The sequence below is a fragment of the Platalea leucorodia genome, assembly GCF_965183815.1.
Source record: "Platalea leucorodia genome assembly, chromosome: 3".
Lineage (NCBI taxonomy): Eukaryota > Metazoa > Chordata > Aves > Pelecaniformes > Threskiornithidae > Platalea > Platalea leucorodia.
Genome location: NC_138825.1, coordinates 7618212 through 7645919, shown reverse-complemented (window position 1 = coordinate 7645919; position 27708 = coordinate 7618212). Strand labels below are relative to the sequence as shown.

The 27708-nt window shown below is 37.1% G+C and overlaps 1 protein-coding gene across 2 annotated transcripts in view; it reads left to right on the top strand.

Moving 5' to 3' along the window:
- The window catches only part of TASP1 (taspase 1), an 85926-nt gene that overhangs the window by 18238 nt on the left and 39980 nt on the right, over window positions 1-27708 (top strand). For both annotated transcript variants that reach the window (XM_082306177.1, XM_082306178.1), the window contains exons 7-10: window positions 5318-5397; window positions 17735-17841; window positions 25725-25844; window positions 26776-26854. In XM_082306177.1, coding sequence (XP_082162303.1) covers window positions 5318-5397; window positions 17735-17841; window positions 25725-25844; window positions 26776-26854 — 386 coding nt within the window. The remainder of the gene's footprint in view (window positions 1-5317; window positions 5398-17734; window positions 17842-25724; window positions 25845-26775; window positions 26855-27708) is intronic.

Sequence of the window (27708 nt, the reverse complement as noted above, 5' to 3'; positions counted from 1 at the left end):
TAAAATCTTGTAATCTCGTAAAATTAGCCAAATAGTCTGTAGCTGGATGGTATAGTATTCCAATTTAAACAGTGAGGAAAAGCACTATTTCAGTGTTCTGTCATGCTGCAAAGGAAGTTCATAGATCAAAAGAAGCCACCCTGAAACTAAACCATCAACAAGCAGATTTTGCATTTAAATCTCTTTAATGAAGAAAGAGTAAGAGTAATTACTGAGATAACTTGTTTTCTTTCAGAGGAGAATTTTACTAAGGAATAGGAACTTGAATTTCAATTGCTGTTTGTAGCTCATTTCTTCAGATGTCAGGAGAAAGCGGAGCTTAGCTGAGTTACATTAAAGAGTGTCAAATGAGGTGGGGTTTTTTGGTGTTGGAGAACTAGTACTGAAGTCGGCTACAGGAGCAAGCACTTGTGATTTAGTTTTGTCTGCATCATCACAGTGTTTTCTCTAATTGTTGTAAGGAAGAGCACTTGGGCATTTTAGCATGTTTGCTGTAAATTCATGACCTAGTTTATGCTACTATTATTTTTAAAATAACTGAATGGAAAAGAAACTATCCTCTTGCCCTCAAAGGACAAAACTAAATGTTTCAAACACTGTGCAAGGTCTTGGCTAACAGATGCTTTTAAAGACAAAGGAGCTGAAACTTGAGGCGAGAGGTGAACGCTGTTCAGAGCCAATACATACAGTTCATTGCACAAATGTTGTGGACCTGAGTTACCTAATGCATATTTTCATTTCCTTTTTCCCATTGTGGATTTTGAACGTATATTTTATTAGAGCAAATTAGTTACCCTGGGAACAATGTATACTAGTGGGATATGATGGGTTGTGCTTTAGACTTGCTTTGGTAGATGCTCCTGTACATACAGGGTATCCCAAGTTCAGAATGATAGAGCACGTGTTTGTTGGAGGTGGTGACTATTGACAGTTTCATGCCTTGCCTTTCTGGCAGGGTTTGGCATGACACATTGTTGTTTTGGGACTGAAATATATTCCTGCACAACCTGGGGATATATATAGTCAATGACAAGAGAGCAGCTGTATTTTTGCATTCCTACCAAGTCTCAGGATTTGAGTAACTAATTTTTATTTGTAAAGATATGCAAGTTTCATCTTATTTCTCATGGGAAAATAGTGTATTTGGGAATCTTCCCGATACTACTTAGCCTAAAACCCTGTCTTGTTAAAGAAACCTAGTGGTAGAGACTGTTTCTATAGCATGGTCTAAGCTAGCTTAATGTTTTCTGGCCAGAATGTTTGGAACATGACCACAGAAGAAAGATTCAGGCACAGTGAGATTAGTATAAGTGGCATTATGGAGGTCCTTGTCTATAACAGAACACACGGGGGCAGTTAGTTTGGCCTGTTTACCCCTGTTCAGCACCTGTTTTTATAGTGACAGTTCAAAACCAATTCAAAGTGGTACATTTCTAATTTTCAGTAGAAGAAATTCTAATGAGTGTGAATTAATTTATTCTGAGATGGTAAGCTTATCGGGAAGGAGTGATCAAGTGTCCTAACTGATGTACTCAATTTGCTGTAAATTGCTCTGTAGAGTGTGTCATTCTGGATCAATATCTTGTCATCTTGTTTAAAACACAGAATTCCACTATCCAAATCAAAATTTTAAAAGTTTAAAGTAGAGAATCCCTGAATGCATGAGTGCATTTGTTGGAACTTCTAAGGTCCTTGCATCCTTCTGTCATATTTTATCAGCTCAGTGTTGTCAGGGTTTTCTCTGCCTATGTATGCAGGAACAGAAGATACTGAACTTATAAATGTTATAGTATAAGATATTCCTGTTCATTGTATAACTTTACAAAAAAAAGCACTATTATCATTGTGCAATTACGTATTGAATGGTTCTTTGGAAGTGGTCTTTGGCCACAGAATAATGGATTAGATGTTTCGTAGTAATAGGTTTGAAGATTTTCTATTTCTTACGCCGCAATCTTGACCTTCCTAAGAGGAAAGGCTTACTTACATCTGTTTACTATTAAGTGTAGATACGTAAGAATTGCAGGATGGTACAGCTACACTTAAATGTCTCCTTTCTTAGAACTCCTTAGTACTACTGATATCTAAGTTCAAGCCTGTGTCCCTTTTTCAGTATTAATAGTAACCCATATGGGAAAGAATCCCTTCTTAGGGTTTGTTGTTGTTGTTGTTTTTTCCCCCTTTGGGTATAGAGGGATTTGTAATTGCTTCACGGTTTTACAGTACTGTAGGCAGGATACGTACATGGTGTAACTTGCGGCAGTGCATAGTCAAGAAAAGGCCTAGAGTGAAGACTTGCACCACCTTTTATCTCTGTTCTACATTTCTTCAGAACAATTTCTTTTTTTGTAACAGTGATTTCGGAGCAGTTGCTGCATTTTATGATAAATGTTACAAAGTGAGTTTGTTACGTTCAGGATCGCCTCGACCATCTTTAATGCACCTGACCTCCTTCTGCCGCTTCTGTTTAGCTTGGTGTGGCCTGTCTCCCTACAGCCCATATTAAATGGTCCTGTTTGGAGCAAATAGCACCAGGATAACCATGTCCTTGGAGAAAATTACCTTAAAAGACCATTTTTAGAGACTTTTACTTGCATTTTCCATTAATATGGTCTAGTTTGCCTGGAACTGGAAAGCGCATCCAAGCATCCGCTCCTGGATGGGAGGATGTTTTCGTCTTCTGTGTGTTCTGAACCCGTAACAGCTACGGAGTACTCTTAGTTTGATATATTTGCAAGAAATATCTTTTTATCTTGTTTGTGCAGAACCAACTTTCATAGTAGCAGAGCACAAACTCATTCATCCTTTGTTTTTGTTTTTGTTTTTTTCCCCCCTTTGGAAAATTGTATTTTGAATTAGCCTAAAGGCTTTTGAGACTTGGTGGGGTTTTGGCTGCTTTCTATAGCCCACTGGCTTTATTCCCTATTTTCCTTCTCCTCTAATAAATCAAGCTTGGTGGTAGCTGTTTAGAGGTAGTTCTGTTTTTATGTCAGCTTAAAGTATTGCCCTGTTCGTTCTTGCCTGCTGCAGCTTTTCTACATGGCTACGTGGATGATTCTCAACTAAAGCATCTCCCTAGTGCCAGACTGCTGGTTCCCACCCTCTTGCCACCCTCTCGTCTGGGGCTGGTACAATTGTGTGTGTGGCTGTGTGCCGAACCAGATCACGGAACTTGCTTTTTGCGATGGTGCAAAGACTGTTTAGTCTTGCTTAGGTTATACATATTTGACTGCCTGCAGAACTGAGTTCATGCTCTATGTCCTGTAGGAGCCTCTTACCAACTAATTCTGTATCAATTTATAGGAGATACAGTATAGATAGTACAGACAACAAAGCACTGAGATCCTGATTTTTTTTTTTTTTTAATAAACTGCTTATATTAACTTTTCTGTGATTATGCTGTCCTTTCAAGACATCTGAACTGAAAAGTTTAAAAAAGGTGGATGATCTCTGTGATGTTTTGGGGCCTCAATTAGATGTCAGTGGGAGATGTCAGCTTCAACCAATCTTTGGGACCAGAATTGGAAAATACTTTGTGCCCATCTTATAGGAGGGAGAGGAATCTAGGAATTAAGGATGCAAGTGTGAGCAAAGTAAAAGTCATGTTACTTAAGTCTTGAGGTATTCTTGGGTGCTTTTTTTGTATTCTTCATAAATAATAGTAGATGTTGCTGTGTTTTTAAGTATTAAGAAAGCAATTGTGAGATTGCTTGTAAAATGCAGTGTTTCTGACTCGTGTGCGCTATTCAAGTTATTGTATATAAAACTTCTAATATTTAAACTTGATACTTTCTCCACCTACCCTTCCTTTCTGTGTAAATTGTTTTATTGAACCAGAAGTGCTTATTCACTTCCTGAGAATGTACTGTTGATAGAAAACTTTTCTTTTAAAGACCAAAACCTTCTTCTTTTAGTCATGCTACTTAATTAGGTTTGGCTATGGTTTGCATTTCTCTCTTACATTAACAAAAGTGACAGGTTGTTTCTTGAGCACTAGCTTACCTAATAGGAGATGCTTGAGTTCTCCCAAAGTACCCAGTAACTTATTCTACAGTATCTTGCAACATGAACAATATTTATCTGGATCTGCAATAATGATGGTAAGAAATATGTATTTAACAATTCAAATTCTTATCTAGATAATTTTTTTTTTTTGACACTTTTGTAAGGAAAGACTGGACACACCTCTTGTATTGGTTAAGTCATAGAGAAGATAGGAAGTACCACCTCAAAATACTGCATACTGAAAGCTGCAGATGTCAGATATAGCACTGTCAAGAAAACTTCCAACAGCATTAATGCCAAAAAAATTGCTATATCAATAACATTCTCTGAAATTGTAGTATTATGTGGCTCCAGGGTCGTCTTTGCAGCTGAAATAACTTCTTTAGCCTCATGTTCATAATCCTGGTATTTCTGTAAAACTTTTTGAAATTGCTGTAAATCTGCAGTCTTTAATTCTTGTATCCGTTAGGCAGTTGTTTTATTCTTATTTCAAAAGGGAGATACGAAGTTACGATTGGAAATTGTTGTCCTTTACTGTGGGGCTGTTGTTGGTACTGTTGTGCAGCAGCTTTCTGAAAACATGTGATTTCCAACTACCACATTCCCCTTTTCAGGGAATCAGATTAATTTATTTAAGGGAAACAGTATAGATAACTTTTTTTGTCCCCTAAAAGCTACATGGCTATGTGTAATTTTTTTGCTATCGTTCATTGTCATGGTAGTGCATACTGTCTCTGTACTGTAAAGTGTTCAGTACTGGCTAGAAATCAACTTCTCAAATTGTTAGGTTTTTTTGCAAATATATTAAAAATTTAGTAGACTTGACTCATTTGCAAATGCTTGATAAAACTCCATGAGACAGACCTTTATCCTTCTAATTAAGGCTTATTTTTAGCTCGTGTTGTACTTCTAAAGGGACTTCTTGATAGTCAGTCCATTGGCTGACTTCACTGGAAATGCCTTACCATTCTCACCTCATTCATCTCATGTCTTCAGGATCTTACTAAGTTGTTATAGAGAGCAAGACTCTAGATGACTTTGTCCTGGTTTAGCCGCAATGAAAAGCTGGTGCTATTTGGTAATTAATTTCAAATTTAATAGCACGTGTTTTTATCCAATACTAAATGTTAGAGCTGCATAGTCTTTTAATGAAACTACATAAGGTTGCCAAATGTCATTTATAGCTGACATTTCTGTGACATGTAGACAGCTTACAATTTTAAAATGACCAAGCCAAATAGAAAAAATAATTGCAAGAAAAGGGGGATTTGTTATATGGTTTTGTTTAAACTCCCTCTTCTGTGTCTCCTAGCTTTTTAGTTGGTGAAGGAGCTTACAGATGGGCAGTTGATCACGGGATACCAGCATGTCCTCCAGGTATCATGGCTACAAGTGAGTAAACTGGTGGTGTCAGTAGGAAGAACAGGACAGAGTAATTTTAAATGGTGCCTCATATTTTGAGGTGTGCATCACTTCACTGTTCTTAACATTCAACTAGCTTATGGTATTGTGGTATATAAAGATGGTTTAAGTTTACTAATTTTCTATTAAGTATCTAAATAGAAAAAATTACGAACTATTACTTCAGCTGCATTATAGCAACATCTAATTCAAGTGAATTTGTGATTCTAGGATTAAATCCAACGACGGACTTTTTTTTACCAAAATGTAGGCTCCTTAACAGCTGAGTCCTGCAAGTCTGCAGTTGTGATCCATCTTGGATCCTAAAAGCACCAACTAGCCATGTATCTAAATTCAGCAGATCCCAGTTTGACTCTCAGATTCTATAGTTACACCCATCTCTGAGTCTTTGTCCAGAACTAGTCTGGTGTAAACAGGCTGTCAAATTCATTTGCCTTTTTTTTTTTTAAACCTAGGTAGGCTTTGCTTCTTCTAATATGGTGGAACAACCCAATCCAGAGAATAGACTTGGATTGTACTGTATACTAGCAGTAGTCAGGTCTCTTACAAAAACTTTTTATCTTAAAATAAAAGAAGTTGTTATGTTATATTGATACACCATCTATAAACTGGGCTAAAAATTAGTGCACTTACCCATGGAAAGGAGGATGTGGTTCCCTTTCCTCCTCCAGTCCCCCTCCCTTTTGGAAAGTGCCATTACTACTAGTCTGTGGTTTGCTATAGGTGAAAGCATGCCCTACGCTTCCTGTTGAAGTTACACAGGAGAGAAATCTGAGGTCATTACCCAAAGAAGGGGGAGAACACAGAAGATTAGAGAATGTTTCTTTATTTTACAGTAAACAGTATTACTGCATAAAATATGTGAGCAGTCCCTAAACCAGAGATTGAAACCCAGGGCTCCCATTAAGGCTTTTATTGGGTCTAGTTCTAAATGTAGATAAACATCCAGAAATTGCAGTTCAAAGTTGCTAATACTCAATGCTTAAATGTAATCCCTGAAACAGTGGCACCATTTTACTTGATCATGCCAATTTTCATACATCCTCATGATACATTTCATTTTGAACAGAAAGTTTTGATTTCTAGTTCCACATGACTGAAACTTTTGCCCTATCCATCTGCTGTCCAAAACAGCATTTGCAGAACAACTTTTGGGCTCAGTTAAGCAGAACGCCTTTATTTCAGTGACTCTAGAAAAAAAACACTTAAAGGTTTGGGAGTTTTTTGTGTGTATTTTTTTTTTTTTTCTTTAAGAAAGTAGCCGGTACTTATGTGTAGGAGATACTCCAGAAGGAAGGTTTCGTGCCTAATTCTGTTTGCATGCACAAAAGTTTCCATTGTTTCTAGTACCGGTGTGTTTCTGTTGTGACAGAGGTAATTAGATTGTAACATTAATTGCCAGATGATATCTTACTAGCTAAAATGTACCCTGGTTTGGTTTATCTAACCCAGACTATGAATTTATGTTGGAGAAACATGAGAAGAGTAATCCCAGCCAATATATTTTCACAAACCTGCTCCAAAACACCAGTGATTTCTTTTTGTCTCCTCACTATATTCAGCATACTTCTGTTTAGCAAAGCAATTTGCGTTAAAACAATTAAAACAACCAGGATTGGGAAGTTAATCCTATTGCAAAGTCAGTGCAGAAATGCCATTTGCTGTTGCAATGTCTATGAAAAAAATACTGGTATTTAAGTTGCGAGCCCTTCTCTGCTCCCCACACCCCTGGCTTCCACCCAGGTTTGTACATACTGAAACACACCCCTATATGGTTATATGCTTGAGCCATTGCACAGGATGGACCTGCTCTAGGAATGAAGTGCTGCTGTGAAGCAGGCTGTGACTGTTAAGACTTGAATGAAGACTATGTAACTGTTTTGCTGGAAAAATGATTTCAGATTGAGGTAATGGAACGATATGCTGAAAAAATCAGTGGCAGAGATATTCTGTATGATACTGAGGAAATTACTCAAAACTGAATTCTTCACAGATGTTGTCTAATTCTGTTGCTTGACCTTAGCATAAATGATAGTCTGTGTTTAACTGGATTTACAGAAAGGAGGTATTTGACTATTACAGTCTTGTGCTTCAGTTTCCTTCTCAAAACAGATGAGAAGGCAGCATCTGCTATTTAAGTGCCTAAAATGGATACGGAGGAAAACAATACTAACTTACATTGACTGCATTATTAGCCATTCTAACATGCATCTGGGAAAAGATTGCTTGAGCAACTTAAAATTTATCATTTTTCTTAAGGTTTGAGTACAATTAATTTTGCACTATAATCATTAATGGCAGTACATCTGAATTTTTTTCTATAAAAAACAACACCACAACAGCAAGAAAGAAACTGAAAAATCTGTTCCAGAAAATGTTATGCTGATTTCTATACCGGTCCTTAGCAAAGTTAGTCTTGTAATGTGTAGACTTCTGGTCAGTGAGGCTGGAAAGCAACCATTAGCACCGTGTGTTACAACATGGGATTGTTATAGCTGAAAAGAAATCGGAAGCTGTCTCACAGGTAACATGTAAGAAAGCCAAAATTGTTTTTTCCAGTGTTACCAGGGGAGGGAAAGTTAGATGTGCTTCAGAAGCAATTAAAGAGAATGTTGTTTCCAAGCAACCGGAAAAGATCTTATCTGAAGTGAGCTATTGCATTAAATAATGTAACAAACTTAAAAAATATGGGAGACTTTTTGATTATGCTTGCTACAATTGCTATGATAGAGTTTGCATGGAGAATTGGGGGTAAATTAACTTGAAATTACATGACTGTTGAATAGCTCTGTAAAATGAGGGGTTGGACTCAGTGACCTTTAAAGGTCCCTTCCAACCCAAACTATTCTATGAAGAACTGAAGTAATTGCCAAACATCAGGAAAAAATGTTTAGTAACTTAATTACAAAAAAACCAAACCCAACCCCCGAAAAAATCCTAATCCAGATCTTAAAAATGTACTTTCAATAAGCATTAGCAGGGAGAACTAGGTGCATATGTTTTGGCTTCTCTGTGCTGCACATGGAAAATATATTCTTGAAGTCGCATTATTCTGTCTCCCTTTTCTGGGACCTGAGATGGCAAGAGTAATGTTATACATGCTATAAGGCCGTGGGATTGTGCGGTTGGTTTTGCATGGATGGAGCTCTCCGTACGGTCAGTTACAAAGAAAGCTGCACGATGAGCTTTGTGGTCACACTCCATAATTCTCTCAACTATCAAAGTATGTGAGCACCAAACGGAAATGACGTTTTAAACCATGTTACTTGTTGAACTACATCAAGGTTATGTCAAGGCTCACCTGCTTTGTCGTCTTCTGTTTGCCAAGTGTGCGAGGAAGTGGGATTTCTACCATTTGTAGAAATCTGGTGGCTTTCCAGTGTAGTGAGTGGTTTTTTTTTGTTGTTGTTGTTGTTTGTTGTTTTTTTTTTTTTTTTTTAAAAACTGAAATGTGATCTGCCTGTATTGCCTACAGTCTGCGAGAAAGCTGAATTTATTAATTCCTGCCCATACTAGAGCTTAATTCCTGCCCATACTAGAGCCCTTGCTAGCTTATGCTAGAGCTTTGTTACCCTGTGCAAGAGAGACTGCTTTGAAAGTGTGATCAAAGTTTTAAGAGTGTAATTACAGTTGAGAAATGCTAAGTTACTGTATCATGCAACCTCTTATAAAATGTTAAAAGTATACTCTACTCTAAATAGGCAACGTAAATTTAAGGTACAGCTTCAACTGTGAGTATCTGTGCCTGCACTACTAATAACCGAACCGCTTTTATCTGAATTTTTCTGTTCAGCCTATAGTAGATGCAAAGTAATTGATTTGGCAAAGATAACGTGAATTAAGACAGCATCTTAGAATTGCTTACAATATTAAGTCTTCAAAGGGAAAGAGAAGGAAGGTAACTACTCATGCAGCAAGCTTGTACCTCTAACTCTAACAATGTGCAAGTGACCGTAAGTACTTCAGTAAGTTATGTTACATAAGAGCAAAAGCAGCTGCGGTGGATCCACACAGCTTGATAACTGGAATCCAAGAGTAGCCACAAATGATGCTTGAGGAAGAATATAAGAACAGAGGAAATATATACTTCCCTTTCCCTGCCCCATTTGCTATCCCAGACTCTACATTCCTGAGTCATGACTGGTTCCTGCAGACGTGGAGGTCATCAGTGGCATTTTCTGCCATGAAATTGTTGTTTCCTCTTGAGCCCATATTAATTTCTAGCATCTGCAAAAACCTTTACCACTTAACTATGGGTTGTGTGAAGAACTACCTCTTTTTCATTATTTTGAGACTTGCTGAATAAAATCTGCTCTTTTATTGTCAGGTCACTACTGAGAATCCTTCTTCACTCAAGTCCTCTTACTACCTTGAATGACCTAGTGTCATCAGTAAAATGACATCATGTTGTTGAACAGAGTAGGTGCTACTATAGGTTGATTTGGCATTCCACTTGTAACAAGATATTTATTTACTCCTGCTTTGTTTTCTGTTTTTTAAACCAACTTTGTGCATGCAAGGATATTACCTTTTATCTTCTGGCTGCTTGGCTGCTTTAATGAGGGAGAGCCTTTTCTAGATGTGTCATGCAGATTGTCATACTTCTAGTGACACTGTACGTTTCCCTGTGCACCAGTATTGCCTACCTAGCCTGCCTCTCCTCCAAACCCCCAAACCTCACCTCACCCCTGGTTCTCTCCTCCATTTCACTATTATTGCGTTAAGAAAAACGTTTGCCGTATTGCTGGAACGCTGCTACCAGGCTCAGGGCAGTGGCTTAGACCGTGGTTTGTTCCTTTGTTTTTAGGGTGAGAATGAAAGAGATCTGACGAGAAACTCAAGGGTTTTGGGGATTAGCTTGGTTAATCTGAATACATATCTGATTTTAGGAAACTAAGAGGTATCGGTCAGATACAAGATGCTTGTCTTCTAACAGTGAAAGTTGCTACCTCTGTTCCATACTACGCAAAGTAAATGAGCTCTGGTAAGTGCATGTGTTTCACCGGCAATAAAAAAAAGAGAAAGAAAGAAAAAAAAAAAAGGCCAGACATGATGTAAATCCTCCCTGGAATTGGACATAATACTGTAGGTTCGCTTGCAGTTCTGAAATCAGAACGGCTAAGTGCAGCCAATAGAATGGCCACAAGTTAGCCAGGAAAAAAGTTGGGCCGAAGTACCCGAAAGATGCTTTGAATGAAAATCTTCCAGGGAGCAGGACAGGCTGCTTGATGGAAAAAAGAGATTTCTTCCAGGACGTAGTAAGAAATAGTACATCCAGCAACAGTTTACCCTGAGTTCTTGTTATGAAGAACAGATCGATATAGTAGTGCTGTGAGGAAGATAGGTTAATTTTTTTATATGCTTTTGATGCTGAGTGGTTTTTTTTTTATTTTCCATTCATGTTTCTGTCTCTGTCAAAGTATGGCAACATGGGAAGTAGCGCTAGTAGTCTTTGGTCCCAACACAAGCATAAGTGGTGTTAATTTGTCATTTAAAATAGCTTTGTTAAAATGAAATCTATTTTCATCTCTCTGTTTTCATTTGTGCCATTTATTTTAGCAACTGCTCATCAGAATTCTTCACTGGATCATTTTAATTCCTGTGGGTTAATGAATTTGCTAGTATATTCCTTTTTAATTCGCTTCCCTGCAATATTTACATTCTCTTTTAATATGGAATAGAAAGATAAAATGTAGAAAGTTCTCCATAGTTGACTATAAGAAATGTCTGCCAGGGGGTGCTATATGATTGGTCAGAGCTGGATCTGTACTCCAAAGATTTAAAAATATTCTTTGACTTTTCTTAGTATTTTCAATTTACAGTTTGCTTTTAAACAAGTATTGCTGAGCAGTCAGAGGCTGCATAATGTTTTGCTGCGTAATAACTTATGACCGTAATAGAAACATTGGGGTTTATGCTTGTGTTCCCAGCTTGCTGTTCCACCACTGTAGATAGGAAGGTTTGGGTATTGTCCTGAACGTGATTTGTGATTTAGTGATGTTAGAAATTTGTTAACTTCTGTTTGAAAACTTAATTGTTCACGTAAATATTTTTTTTACCTAGCTTGAAAATATGTAAGGGAATAGATGTGGCTTATAAAAGCATGGGAATTTTAAGGAAACATAGGCTTTTTCCTAAAACTTTTTGCATTAACTTTGGATAAGAAATGTTAGCGTGCTATAATAAACAGCCTGTCAGCTACAGGTTTACTTAAAGTACACAGACCTAGAATTAACAAGTAGATATGTATGAATTTTACCATTATTAAAAGAAAAAGAAAGTGCCTTAGTCTTGCATTTTGTTCTGTGTGTACAGTTCAGTAGTTTTAAGGAGTCCATGGACAGGACAATTCTGATTTTCTCTCTAATCATTTTTCTCTTACCTCTGTTCTCTGGATCATTTCTAACGGGCTGTGAAAGATGACTAAGAAGAGCTATGTCAAATGGGGAATACAGTTGTCTTTCATTTCCGTAGTCACTAGATCATTGTATAATAGAACTGTTAAGATTTTTAGTTAAATTTTCACTTGTCCATAGTATAACGGTAAAAGGAGTTATGGGAATGATCAGACTGCCAGAGTGCCAACAGGATTAGTACAAGGGAGGAGTAAATGATGTGCAAGTTTTATGGCAAACAAGTGGCACACAGATGACATCTCTGAACTGACACAGAGACCGATGCTCCGTTTCTTTTTCTTCCACTGACCTGCTTGCTGAAAAGTACTTTCTCATCTCTTTCTGTAAAGTGGTGGTAACAATGTAAAAAGCCTGTATAAAAGCTGTATTTATTGCCTAGCCGTGATAATGTAGGAGATGGATCTTGTGCTAACGAATTATGTAGTGAAGGTCTTGTGGTCCTTTCTCATCAGGGTACCCAGTAACACTGGAACCTTGTGAAAATGGGAAAATCTGGAACAGTCTTAGCTTTGAGCGAGATGTGCCTGTGAGGTTTTTCTTCTGCATTTATAGATAATGCATCATATTATCAAGCACACGTTATGACACCACGTCCACTAATACCAACCTCTCATGCAGGCAAGTGGCATTGAGCAGGAACTGCTTCCACTTCTTCTGTGCTCGGCCACTGAGCCTTCTCCACGGCAAACCCCTACGCTTGTCTCAACTTCTGCACCTCTGCCGTAAGCAAGTATTCCACCCAGTGCTTCCACTGTCTGGCGCAGTTAGACCCAAAACGCAGTGCATTTAAGTACAGGGTACATGTGGGTGGCTCCTGTTGGTACCTTGTGGGGTTGAAGGGAGAATGTGGAGGACTGGGAAGATGTTTTTCAAGTCCTTGAAGATTATTCGTTCTTAAAGAGGCACCCCACGCTGCATTGCAGGGACATGTGATAAATACCGTAAATGTGAGACTGAAGTCCTGAGCTTTTAATAATGTTCCAGTTCTGATACGCTTCTGTTGTCAGTCATTACATGTCTTTAATCTGGATGAGGCCTGAATATGGCATTTAAACACTAACAGACAATAATTTTGTAAAGCTGTGGGTTTTTTGTTCTTTTCCCCTCTCCCAGCAGCTCTGAAGTAGTTCTGTTTATGATAGTATGTACATAAATAAGAAAGCAAAACAGAAGGGCTGGTTGTACTCTGTGGCTTCTGAGACTCAATTCTTTTAAGAATGAGTTTGAGCGTACATGCTATTACTGTGCAGGGTAGTAATTGTCAGGGACTTTTATCTGAAAGCACATACTTGATTTTCATCTAAACTTTTAAATTCTTGAGCAAAATCAAAGGATGTTGTATTAAATACCTTTCCACAGATTCCAACAGCAATACCTCTGGGCCGCGATCCAAGAATTTTTCAAACCAAAATTCCATCTACTCCCTTACCTCTCTTTTTCTAGCTTGCTACCCTCCCCAGTCAATAAGCTCTACCTCTCTTGCTTCCCTTTCTCCTTGGCCCAGGCAACATCAGGCTGATGTAGCTATATTGCATTTGTTTTAGGAAAACATGCCTGTCTTCAACACTGTGTTGTGTCCTTTTCCTCTTCTCAAGCTTGGAATATGCTGTCTTGTTGGAGAAGGTGAGAGTGGTTTTTGTACTGTCATTTAGGACAAATGAAATCTCTTAACATCATTGCACCACAAAGTTGAGTTTTTGTTTTAGATTTAATGAGAATTATGAACTTAAACTGTGTGTAGGCATTTTCCTTCTATGCATAGTGCTTATTTTCAAAATAATTTTTCAGTGGGTTATTTTTCCGTGTTATGTGTGCATCGTTAACCAAGCACATTTGAATCCTGGATTTCTTTTTTTAGTTCATAAAATGTTTTGTTGAACTTAAAATCCCATAATATATTCTTTGACAAGAGCCAAACTTACAGGATGTTTTCAGAAGACTTTAATGTCATCTTTCATTTGTTTAGTGTGAAGCTCACTTGTGTTTTCTAGTTTCTTTTGTCACTTGTAGAGCAAGACAAAGCAACCAGAGTACTAGCCAGTTTAATGGCATTTATAGTGGTTTTACATAGATAGAACATCGCAAAGGCAGGAATAAACTGAGGGCGGGCAGCCTTTCATTTGCTATTAGTCTTTATTCCCTTATTCTGGAGAAAAAAATTCAAATGTAAGATTCAAGACATTTTGTTTTTAACTGATTATCTGAAGTTGGGCATAGGTCTATGTCAGAGGAAAAAAGGGAAATTGCTAGGCTTTGTTTTACATACTGGTCCTTTATTTCACAATTCTTTGGTCACTTTGGAGGTTTAGCTGTTTTAGCCTGCCAAGAGGAATTGATAATCACTGATAATAATTATTTCCCCTAAATAACAAAAGGCAGTTATTCATCAGTCCTTGCTAGAACAAAATCTTCAACTTTCAAATGAATGTTATTCCTAATAACTATTCTGAAGTTGAATGTAGCCTGAGCACAAGAATTTCCACTCTAGGAGAAGTCTAAATAGACTTACTTTCCCTCACAGTATTGAAAGGTATGACATTTCATGCTTAAACTGAATAAAACTTGACAGTTATTGAATTAATACGTTAATTCATATAAGTCTGGGAAGGGAGGCACGATATTAAAAAAAACACCCTCCTCCACCCCTGAAAAAGAACTTCCCCCAAACAATCCTCTCCCCGCCCCCCCAAAAGGCCCTCAGAATATTCTGATCAAAATTCATGCCATCTGGCAGTACAGAACCATGACTGGCACCTCTCTAGTATATCTATCTAGTGTAACAGTATGAACTTTCCAATGTGACAAGGATCACAGTATCTGTCACACGTAGGAGCTGATGATTAAGTTTTGTAGATATTGTGATGGAGGAAGCTGGGAAAGTTTGTGTATTTTACTTGGCAAACATACTAGCTTCCTTAACGTAGACTGTTCTGTATTTGTGCATTTAAGTGTTACATTAGTTATGGTGGTGTGTGGTGCACAGGGATAGGATCATAGAGGACTGACATAAATTAGAATATGTAAGGTTTTGACTAATTAAAAAAAAATTAATTTTCTTTTAACATGAGGTTGATCAAATATTGGAACAGAGGTCCAGAGGAGTTGTGAAATCTCCATCCTTGAAGATATTCAAAACTTGACGAGTTCCTATGCAGCCCTTTCAAATTGGACTTGCTTTGCTTAGGAGGTTGGACTACATGACCTCCTAAGATCCCTTCCAAGATATGTCATTGTACGTTACTAGAAAACTTTCTTTGTCTGTTTGTCTACGATATGCAAAAAATATATGCCACAACATCTCCTGGGGCTCTGGATATCTGATCATCCAGTAAGAGAGTCCTTGATGCACTGCACCACTTCTCCCACCTAGGAGACCAGCAAAGTAAGAAAAGCAAGAGAGAAAAAAAATGCATGACAAGTCTTTATCTCAGCATACAGTTGAAAGGCAGTTGGGGTACCCAGGAACTGAAAATATTTCTGACAGTTGGGGAGTAAGCACAGTTTTTTCTTAGCCACAAGTATTGCTTTGTAGGATAGAGTCATCTATTCCATAAACATGCACAGGGTGGTACATTGCTGGCCTAATTTCATATATAGCGTTTCTTACTGCCTAGTAAAATGTGTACTTCTTTGTTAATAATGACCTTTTTTCTGCCCTATATTTCCTAGCTTACTGATACCACTTTGAATTAGCAATGCAGATAAGAAGTCATTGTGAACAATTAGATCCTTCAAAGCAATTTTTCAGTTTTTTTCTTGTTTTGAAAAGACAAATAGAATTTTAAAGCACAAGGTAAAATCTGAAAATTGTTTAATTGCTTAGCTAGACACTGAGGACTTAAGTGAATGAAACATCTCTCTCAAGCTTGGAGAATTTTGTATGTTGTGGAAAAAATGGCAGGATAAGTAGCAACCAAAGTATAGTTGGAGTGGTGATGCTGAGAGGCCATATAGCAGCACTCTGTAGCTGGCAGGGCAGCTTGGAACTAGCCCATGCGTTCCCTAGTTTTGACGTGGTCTTCGTGCACATATTTGAACTGGTGAACGTGCAAATATTGCAGGAGGTTTCAGGACACCGCTAGTGTTAGATTCTGGAGCACGAGGAAAACTTCTCGTGTTCACGTTTTCATATATGGGCTCCTACACCCTCCTATTTGTCTTGCTTCTCTAGGTACACCTTTCTTCTGAATTGGCAGGAGGCAACAGCAGCAGTAGATACACAGGCTTAGGCATATTTATCCCTGTGTAATACCTGCTTTTGATGAGTACCAAGGCCAGGCGTTATTCTTACTCGCCCACGTTGTGGCTCTGCCCATAGGTATTTGCTATGTTTATTGAAGTCATGTCAACTTACAAGTTCTCCTGTTTAAAAATTCTATTAAAAACAACGTCCTGGCTTGGTTTATTTTGGGGCACTTCTGTTTAATAAATTCTTGATCTGTGTGGGTTTTTTTTGTTTGTTCCTCCCCACCCTTAATTAGTACTAGACTAAAATAATTCTTTGCCTGCTCCCCTGTATCAAGTGTTTGTGGTTTACCTCTTGGACCTCATTTCATACACAGCAATATGTTGTCCAAAGTAGCTGCATTAATCAGCTCTGTATGGTAGAAAGAGTTCCTTTCTTGGTGATGGCAGATTAAGATGTGTTTACAGTTTTAAGAAACTGGTATTCATTAGGTTTTTGGAGAGAAATGCCAGCTTTCTCATTACTTTCAGGTTATATACTTGAATAACTGTGGTAGTTTAAGGTCCAGTTTTATGTACTTAAGAACAGGTTTAAAGGAGAGTTCACTAGGTGATTTTGGCACCTGCATGGGGAAGTTTCAAAGAAGTAAAATGCTCACTGTCTGTGTACTTCAAGAATTGTAAATGAAAGCTTTGTGTTCTGTTGGCTCTGCAATATTGGTTTTATTCATAGCCTGTTCTTGCAGCTGTTCCAGTCTTCTGAATAATAGTGATGTAGCTGTATCAGAACTTCATTTAAAATGGCATTTTTTAAATCTTATAGATTAAATAGGAAACCTGTGCTTTTTCACTTCTGTTGGATTTGTGACTTACCTGTGTATATCTCTGCCCTCCTAATAGCTTGATTTTGCATGACTGAAGAAGTGACAAAAGGCATTTTTCCCCCTTCCTCTTTTCTCTGCATTTCAAAGGGGATGTTAAGACAATCTGTGGATAATACTAAGTCAAAATAGTTTGAACTAAATATGTCAATATCTGCAATTTTTTCATGAACTGAATCTTCTAAAATGGAAACATGTCATTTTGGTCTCTTAAGCATAACAATTTTTTTTTTACTCCACTTTAGAGAACACTTCCTTTCTGAATGTGGGACTTAGATGTGGAAAATACATGTTTGTCTTTTCAAGACCTAGGTGGTCTTTAGCCTGTGTTGGATTATGGAACATAAATATATTGCTAGACTATTGTGTGGCTTTAAATATATGGGTAAACATACAGATATGCAATTAAGGTAATAAAATAGTAGCCTAATTTTATGGATATCAGAATGAGCTCACATCGTATCTATTTACTTGTCAGCAGTCAATAATTTTAACACAAGCCGCTTATTCTGTGCTCTTCTGTGCAGTGCCGCTTCTTTGCCAAGCAGAGAGGTATTTAGACCAACATAGCTTCCATATGTGTTCAGTGACTTCTAGATATTTTACCCATCACTGTTGCTGAACGATAGTAGAACTTTTTTCACTTAGGAAAATATGTAAACATGTTGTACTGAAACTTAAATAGTTTGTTGTTGGCTTTTTATTGATGCTTTTTGCATCAATAAAAATATTTGGGGGGCGCGACCTCCAAAATGTAAACTTATCAATATTTGTTTAAATTAAGCAAATTTTACTTAGTTAAATGCTTTTGAATTATTTTTATAGGGTTTAGTTTAGCAGCTTTTAAGAGGAACAAGAGGAAGCTGGAGTTGGCTGAAAAGGTGGAAACAGATCTCATTCAACTAAAGAAAAGAAGACAATCAAATGAAAAGGTTAGTTCCTGTTTAAAATTTTGTTGTGTCATCCTAAACTTACAGCTGATTGCTAATAAATCTCATATCATATGTAAGATGAGACTAATGTAGCATCAGAAGCCACTTCTCCTTGGCAACCCTAATGTTTAGATGATGTAATGATAACTTAGTGCAATTAAAACTTTCTGCCTTGCTATTTGAAAACCAAACTGTCACTTTGTATCTTGTTTGTGCTATGAAAAATATTTTGCTCGTTTTGAACTGGAAATATGACAAATGTAAACACAAACAGATAATTATTTACTGAAACATTTTCTTTAGCTTGGGATCTCTGTCACTGTTTCCCACTTTTTAATGTTTCCTGAGCGCACTGCATTATGGAGCTGGAATTGGTGAAATTTGAAATATCAGGTAGGTAAACATGTGCATCTGTGCATGCATCTAGCATTGACCTGGCCCATATTACTTGTACTACAAAACTATTAGGATTCCCTCTGTCCTCCTCACTCTTAGTTTGAATTTAGAGCCTTTGTTACCATTTGAGAATGTCAATCACAGTATTTGTGTTTACTGTTGAATATCAAAGTATAGCTCATTAAATTAAATGCCTATGCTTTATTTGGGGCCTATGGCCTTTCGGATTGGCCATTTCTCTTTGCCTTGGTAAACTAAATGACCACTGCCTTATGTAGTTGATGTAAATAATGTATAAATCCCAGAGAATCGGCAAAAAAATTTATTCTCTGTGCAAATGCAAACCAGTGGTAAATTAGGCATTTTTCTTCTGTGTTCTTAGACAAGAAGTTGTCCCTAGCAGGGTGCTAATTTTTCTATTTTCAAGGAGATAAGACCCGTAAAGAAAGTAAGGATAGAGCCGTGGGGGGGGAGGGGAGGGGGGAGTTAGTTATGAGTTTTGGAACTTTTCCTGTTTACAGAACTTCACGTACCTCCTTGTGAAACTAATGGTGTTTAAGTGTAACTGAGGGAGGAGGGGTCTCTGTGCAGTATTGATGTTCATGTAATAAGGGGCAAGTCAATGCTTGAAACATATGCCAATGCATGAGCTTACCGACCTGCAATTTGAAATTTCAAGGGCTCCAGAGTCATGTGCAGCGCTTGTGGGAGACCCCCAAAGGCCAATGATGGTAGGTAAAGGAGGTGATCAAATAGAGCTCTACTCACTGGTAAGTAATCCAGTAACGTAACGCACTGGTTTTGTCAGCTTTCTGGGCACATCCTGTCCATGGAGGGGGGATGAAAACCAAACCGTGCTAACAGTGTAGACTGCTTCTGTTATCCACAGAGTGTAAGATAATTGCAGCCTTACAGGAAGTTTAGTTTTTCAAAATGAAATAGGAATGAAAAATCAAATTCTACCAGGGCAAATTCTAAAAAAAAAAAAAAAAAAAAAAAAGGTAGAATAATTCTCTCTAAGCTATTAGAAAAGGATCATTTAGCAAGGATGAGGCCCATGATCTGTCATCCCAAAACTTGTATTGTCAAAGCTGAGCTCTCATGAAAGGTTTAAAAATAATTGTTTAAAAACCATTTAAATACTTGAATAATTACAAGTTAATCTTCTTGTCAAAGTTAAGCTTTAATTCATAAATACTCATTTAATTTTTTTATTTTCTGTGCTTCTCTGGAGCTGCAGACCTGTCCCTTTCAGCAGGACTTAATAGTTGTTTCATTGTCTTAGGTTGACTCTTACCTGCTTCAACCTGATGCTGCAGCTTAGCTTATGTGCCTCTGTTGCCAGTGCTGCACAGTTGTTATAAATTCTCGTCATTTTTTGGTCTAAGAAATTTTAGAAGTTGGGAGAAGAGCAAGGTAGAAAGGATGTTAACAAAGTTGAAGTTGAATGGAAATCATCACCAAAAGGCCTGTGTGAAGAGACAGTATTGCAGATCAAAAAAGGCCGAAATTACCTGGAAGTTTTAGTTGCTGATAAATTCCACTAGCTAAAAATCAACATGCAGTTTTAAAAATTACTTTTCAGTAAAAGTTAAATTATACCAAGGTCAAAAAGAATGAGAGGCTGCTTAAATTTAATAAAGATTGTATGGAAAAACTAGGCAGTGTAACTCCCTAAAGGACTCTTATTTTACGAGTAAATGGAATGTTGTCTTTGCTGTATTTTTCATTGCTTGGTCAGTGTAGGATATGTAGAGGGTTATGCGATTGCACCCAGGAAGACCCGTTAATAATTATACCAAATTTTGAAGGTGTGAAAATGGAGGCTTTTTTTTTTTAAGTTGTGGTGACTTACACATTGATTTACATACTTAAGAAATCATTTTTGTTTGTCTGTGAATTAGCTAAACATATTCATAGGGGAACTGGCTGTGATGTGTTAATTCAGCCAGATGCCATTCTGAAGTTCTCACCTCAAGCACCAGTAAACATCAGAAGTAAATGTTTGTCTTCTTACCATTAACCTGTCTTTTACTAGAGGAAATTGTAATTGAAAATAGCTCAGTAGAGTTTGGCTAAAAGCCCTATTTTTAATTTGTCTTCTGCTCTTACAAACTTCTTTTACAACTATGCTGAAGTTACTTTTAAGAGGAGTTGTCCTCTCTTTGATTTGAATAACAGTGGCACTAAGAATTTCCAGTGCACATGAATTTTTTTTATAGGCTAGTGTTTATAGGTTAGTTCTTTATAGGCTAGTTATTTAACTCCATAAATAACATTATTTGGTTTGAGGTTTATTAAAACTGATTTGGTTTTTATCTAGTTTCACATATGTACTCAAGTATGTGCCCAACAGTTTGAATTATATGTATGGACTCAGTTTCATATTCTTCAGCTACTGTATTGAGACAATAACACTGAATGTATTTAGAAAAGAAAAATACGTCTGTCGCACAGAAATCCATTCTTTGCATTGAAGTATTTTATGCATTATATTTTTTGTCATTGATCTTCTGGAAACATACCACGTGAACTTTTAGCTAGTTCCACCTTGAACTCTTTGGGTGAGCAACGGTCAATGCATAGCAATATGCATCATTCCCATGATACATGGTGAATTTTAATCACTTAACTTTTTCCTCAAATGGAATTTTTTATGGCTGTGTGAGGGTAATTGTAAGTGTAGCAGTCAACTATGGCAATCCTACTGTCTGTCTTATTTCTTCTTGCAGTTTGAACAGGAATTTGAATTTTATGCATTTCCTTTCCCTTAAAAAAGAAATAAATTTTCTGTCCTACGTCCATGCTGAAATGGTTTTTGATGGTAATAATACTTCTTAGACTTCAAAAGTATACTTCAAAATCCATTTAATGTGGGAAAAGAAACCTAAATACTTTTCATCCATTCCGGTTAAAAAACAAACCAAAAGAAAACAACAAAACTCATCTGTGGAATACAGTATGAAATAATTCCCTCATCTTGAACATGGAGGTCAGACAAAGTGTTCTGTTTACATACCAAACAACGATTAAACTGGAAAGGCTAGGGTTGTTTATTGAGCTTTGTATGATTAGATCGTAACTGCCCCTTGTTGAACATACGAATGCTGCACCCATCACGCATACTCTGTCAAGATCAGATTGCTATGAGAGTACATCGTGCTATGCTGTCAGTTGCCCTAGAGCAAAACGTTTCTAGAAATTGGTATGTATTAACTGGTCCCAGTGCTCACAGAGTAGTGACATTTTCCCTTGACTTAGATGGATTTATAAGTATTTCTTTAAAATACCTCAATAAATAAAATTTTGGTTAAAAAATTGCCTCTCACCTTGTTAAATACTGCAGTAATCAGCAGAAGAGCTCCATCAAGAACACCTCAAATCTGAGATTTTAAAAGACCAAAATATATGAATTGTTAATACGTTATTTTCTAGATAACGCTGTCCACTATTGTGCTTCTCTCTGTTTCCACTTGATCTGTAAAGGGCCAACATGGGACATGCTAGAAGATTTATATGTTGCCCTGTTCTGAGTAGGAGGATACTGTAAAAAACCCATATTTTTAGGGGAATCTACTTGATCTAATTATCATCAAATATAAAATCCTATTTATTTGTGTGGATAGTTGGGTAATAGTATATAGATGTTAATTGCTTCAATCTGATTCATTTTGCATTTTGTCAGTTATGATACTGAGAGATGAGATTTAATGGTAATTCCTTTCCATGGAATTTCAGAACAATCTCAAGTCAAGAGGGAAAAGGCCCTGTGTGTAGATATCTTTCAGTGGGCACTGGGTAGAGCTCTCCTAAACTGTTAATTCCTTCCTTAGGGGCTTGTGAAAGATGACTATGTTTTGTTGGTTTTTTTCTTTTCTGTGCAGTAGAAGGGAAGGATGAGATTTCTAAAATACTTGATAGAACTCTGCATTTGTGCAGATGAGCATCCTCCTGCTTTGTGTGTATGTTCTTAGCTAACTTTGAATATTTGGTCCATGATTTCATGAAATTAACTTCCTTTCCTGTCGCAAGATGCAAATTAATTCAGTAATGTGCGGTCTTACTTTTGACGTTGACTTTCAGTTGTTTCCATGTAAAATATTAACTGCATAATAGATTATTGTTAGGTTGGAATACTACATTGTTGAAATCCCCCAAACTGCTTTTGCAATGGATGTGTTAGTATAAATTATTAGCTGAAGTCAGATACGGAATTTGTTAACAGATATCAGCAAGTAATAATCAGGTTTCCTTTGGAACTTGCAAAATTTTTAAATCTAAGGTGCGAAATTAATGAATCAAATAAAAAGATAAGGGCAAGCAAGCTGGATCTCCTTTAGTCCCTGTTGGACCCATATAGAATTTGGACTTTTGACAGTATGTTAAATTTGCGTACCTTTTTTTTTTTAAAAGAACTTCAAGAATTGTAGTGTTTAATGTATTTCTGTTGATTGGCTTAATATTAGCTTGACAGGATCCTGTATTTTTCAACATTCATATGGTTTGAAGAGCTAAAATGTGTGACATTGAAAGTCTTCTCACCAGGTGCATTCTTCCTCAGGCGCATAATGCCTTTTTGTATGGAGGGGTATGTTGAAATGGGTGCAAACATAAAAGTAAGTCTAGAATAGATCCAACAACGTATTTTTCCCATTGGAGATGGAATAGAACTGGTTCTCACTGGTTTTCAGTTTGTTGAGTAAGGATAAATATAGCATCAGCAGTGATTCCTTTTTCTGATCGCAAAAAAACCCCAAACATATTAATGAGAAGGAAAATACAGAATTCCTTTGCTTCAGTGATACAGACTTCCTTCAGAAGGTTGTGTGGGCCAGGTTAAAAAAAATGCTTCCCTTAGAAAAGGGTTCCAGCCTCCTAAGTTGCCCCATTTAAAAATAAAATAAGCCAAAGCAAGCAAAGTATACCACTGAACTGACAGCAAATACTGATCTGAAATACACCTTCTTTTAAAGGAAATAATGGTGAAGAAAGTTTCCATGCAACATATACTTGTAAATGCTTGTGGTTTTTTGATTAAAATTTCTTTTGAAAAAAGAAATTAGTTATATAGCTACTGAAGGCAAATATTTTATGCATGTGAGAGCTAAAGTGGAAGATGGGTGGCAGATTGAGCAAAGAGTTTTACAGATGCTGCAAAGAAGGCTGCAAGCATTTTTTTCTTCGCTGTCAGATGATATGGAAAACATACTGATCCACACTGAGCCTCATCCTTCTAAAATGTATTTCTATTCGTTATGGGAGCCCCAAGTGTTCGATTTAATATGAATTAAGATTACACAGGTGGCCTTAATTCTGGCATTTCCTAACTTTGACTGGCTTGATTTTCATATCTGTAGTTGTCTATTAATCAAGTTGTTTGTTGTGGGTATAATTTCCTTTGATAACAGGGGGCAGGGGGATGGACAACAAAACCTGCATCATATTAGTAGTTCTCCTCTGTAAAGAAATCGTAGGATCATAGGAAAATTCATGTTGGGAAGAGCTTTAGCCAGTCTGATCTTGAAAACCTCCAAAGATGGGAGCTTGCACCTCCAGTGAGCAGCCTGCTCTGCTGCTTAAGATCTTTTCAGTCCACTGAATAGTATTGTTCTAACTGGGTTAATAATACCTAAATTAGGTTGTGGCTGGCAGTCCTGGCAGATATGAAATACATTTGCCCATGAGGTGTTAAGGAAGGGTTCCTTAATTTTCTTTTATCTTTACAACTTGGAAGGGAACTTGCTCTTTTCTTATCTCCTTTGCTCCAGTCCTCAAAATTCCTTTTGCCTCTCCTTCTCCTGCCTTCCCCAATCCTAGTTTTTACCTTCCTCTGCTTTTCAACTTGCTCTTCTTCCCAATGTCAGTTAAGACCCTAGATCTATAGGTTTTTCACCTCTCTTTTTCTAAGCAGTTGCTCTGCTTTACTGTCAGGACATCTTAATATTGAATATGGTTAGTGCCAGCTTCTGAGTGTAGAACTTGTTCAGGAAGATCTAGGTGTAAGCAAAGAGAAGAAACTTACTGTTACTCTGGGTAAAACCCAAGGATGGTGCTCCTGCTTAGGAGTTCCAGTAGCTTGAAAAATACTGTAGAACATGGTAGTGCTGCATTGTGTATTTTTCCTTTTAAGACCGGCATTAAGTGTGGCCAGAGTATCATCAGCATGAGTCTCCTAAGAATTCTGCTTAACAAGTGACGTTGTATGCCAAGGAAATGTTAGTAGATGATGGGAACGTGATAATTTGAAGTTGAATAATTGGGTGTAAATTTTTTTTTCCTTCTTCCCTCTGGATCCTAGTCCAGAAAATATACATTTATATGAATAGCTTAATATCCTTTGGGATTATTTGCTTAGGTAAGTTTATATAGGATTTTTTTAATGCAGGTAAGTTTTTATACAGGAAAGACTGATCAGCTCAAGGCTTGAGGGCTTGTGCAACAGCAGCGTTCATCTTTTGGAGTATGTGATGGATGATGTATTGGTTTTGTTTATTAATTTAATTTTATGTACACTGCATGCTGTGCCCCATCAGAAGTGTGTGATTGGGTATGAAGTCAGAGTGCCTTGGCCTAGGTTCTACAGAGAAGGGAATCTAGGGCAAGCCTAGGCAGAGAGGGAGAAACTGCTCTTTCTCTTAGAGTGGCTGAACATGGTATATTAAGGAAGATGGGAAGGACGGAACGATCCAGGGTGAGGCAGCTGAAGTGTTTGTGAGACAGTAGGCAGAGAGCTTGCATCAGGAATGAATGCTCAAAGACCTGCTTTTAGGGGAACAAATCTGCCTCAGAAGCAACTGAAGTAAGGATGATTTTCTAGTGACCCAGAGGGAGTGAAGGGTAATTTGTTTCAATCAGGAAGGCACTAAAGATTGCCAAACTGAGAACAAGTCTGGGAGAAAGAATCTGTCCTGGGGGAGATTTCTTCTCAAGGCTTCTATTTATTGTCTTGCTCAGAATATCAGAATTTTCTCTTTACATGGTAAGCTGCTTCTTGTGGGTTTCAGGGTTTTTGGGGGGTTGTTGTGTTTTTGTTGTTTTTTTGGTTTTTTTTTTTTAATCATACATAGCTTTAAAGATCAGAGTCTCCAAAAATGCCATCTCAAAGCTTTTGGGAAAGGCCTTTTGATATGGCATCTTTGGAATGTGTTGCTGAATCATTTCTTAATGGACAAGTGCCCACCACTAAGGAAACAGCATTTTTGGTACTTTTGTGAGTAAAGGCAGGTAATCTAAGCACTGGATGAGTTCTGAGATGTTTATTACCTTCTTGTTGCCGGAGAAGTTTTCTTCAGGTCCTGTCTGAGGCAAGAGAGCATTTTGGGAAGATACATGGCAGCGCAATCGGTACAATATGCATGATAACAAATCTGTTTTGTTGATCAGCCTGTCACTTGGTTTCGTGCTCATTAGTTTGCACATTCCTAAGAAGTATAATCTGACTTTAATATACTATTTTTAGTAGTCGTTTCTGTTTGTGTGTCCTGCAGGAGAATGACTCAGGAACATTGGATACAGTTGGTGCAGTTGTTGTTGACCAAGAAGGAAACGTTGCTGCTGCTGTCTCCAGTGGAGGTTTAGCACTAAAGCATCCTGGAAGAGTTGGTCAGGTGATTATACATTTTCAGTTGGGAATGATTGTTCAGCAATTGTGACACTAAGCAAGAGCTGTGATAGCAAACTGATGTCCTTCTTTCCTTCCCATTAAACTCTGGAGGCATTTTCGCTGCATTAGAATGCAAGTTTTTGTTTTTAGCATCCTCCATCAATGTTATAAAACATTGATAGGTAAGAAGTTGTTCTGTAGTTAGTTACCTTTTGCCAGAGCTATTGATAAGTTTCTTGGGCTTAAATGCCTCCTTAATACCACAAATAGTCTCTTAAATGCTTAGAGTGTTTTTAAATAAGACGTTCAGCAATATTCAGGGAAGCTGTCCTAATCAATTTTTAAATGATCTTGTGAATTGGTAGAAGTGACAAAGGTATTAAAAGAACACATCAGGTACAGGCATTCCTTATTGTTATTAGGTGAGGGAATTTTGAGGTGCATCAGAAATGTCATGCTCCATTGCTGAACAGCTATGTTTTTGGTTGACTTTTGCCCCTGCTCTAAAAGCAGTTCTCTTTTGAAACGTATTTAAGATTTTCTTTTGGAATAGTAGAGTGAAAGGGACTTTATATAAATAGGGAGCAGCTGGAATTATTTTGTCTTTTGATATCTGTACTACCCTCATTTTCTGTAAAGTTAGGTTAGAATACCGTACTTCTATGATAATCACTTAGTTCTGAAGAATAGTAAAAGAAGATGTAGCAAAATGGATTGGAATTGCAATTTTGACTGTTATGATTTTCTTATGTATCTCTTGTATTAATACTTGGATTTTTCTTGGGTTTCTTTTTTCTTGTTGGTTTGGGGCTTTTTGGTGGTGTTGATTATTGTTTTGGGGGGGTTTTTGGGTTTGATTTTTCTTTTTTTGGGGAAGGGAACAGACCAAAACCCTTGTATACTTAAATTTATGAAAGATGCACTTCTTTCTTTAGGCAGCTCTTTATGGTTGTGGCTGCTGGGCTGAAAATACAGGAGCTCATACCCCTTACTCCACTGCTGTGAGTACTTCAGGTATTTGCTACTTTTATAAATATTTCAAAAAGTTGATATCTTTCTCTGTAATTAATTTAAAAATTCCAAATTAAGTATTTCTGTGAGTGGTGAATTAAGATATTAACATTACTTCCAGACTACATTCTATATGTGTATCATTTATTTACATATAAAACATATATATATGTCAGTATTGTGTTGAAATCTGTGACTTAATCTCCGTTGGTTGCTTACATTGGTCACTTCACTTAAAAAAGCAAATTAACAACCATGTGAACGTTTATCCTGTTCAGAAGATTTTGTGTTGCGCTGAAAGGATGTACTCTATTGGTTATGTATTAACGGGCTTGTTGTCCTGTAAAGAAGTGCTGTTATAAGCCTAACATTGTGTTAAACGCAGTATGCTTCTGTGACTGGAAGCCTTCTGTGGAGGACTAAGATAATTAGAGGGTCCCTTTGATAAAAAAATCCTACAAAACTGCATTTTTCCTTCCAAAAATATTTAAGTACTATGTTAGGTGAATATTTAACTGAATTTGTTCTTCATCTCTTTTTTCCTCTCAAAAGGAAGGGGAAAGGGCAAAACCAAATGACTAGAATAAGTGTTTTGGAAAATATTTAGTCAGAAACTGTGAAAGTAATGTAAGAATTAGGGTAGCTTCTCTTCTCTTCTTTGGAAATCTTGGGATCCTGGATACACAAAAGTATTTTGTTCGTTTGATGTCTATCAGCCAGCTGTCACTCAGAGCTTTTCTGTCAGTTGGCATGCTGAGCACTGGAGATGCTGATTGTTAAAACAAGTTTGTCAACAGATCTACTAAATGTAACAGGAGTGAAGAAATAGTAAAAATTAGAAAGAAAAAAAAAAACAA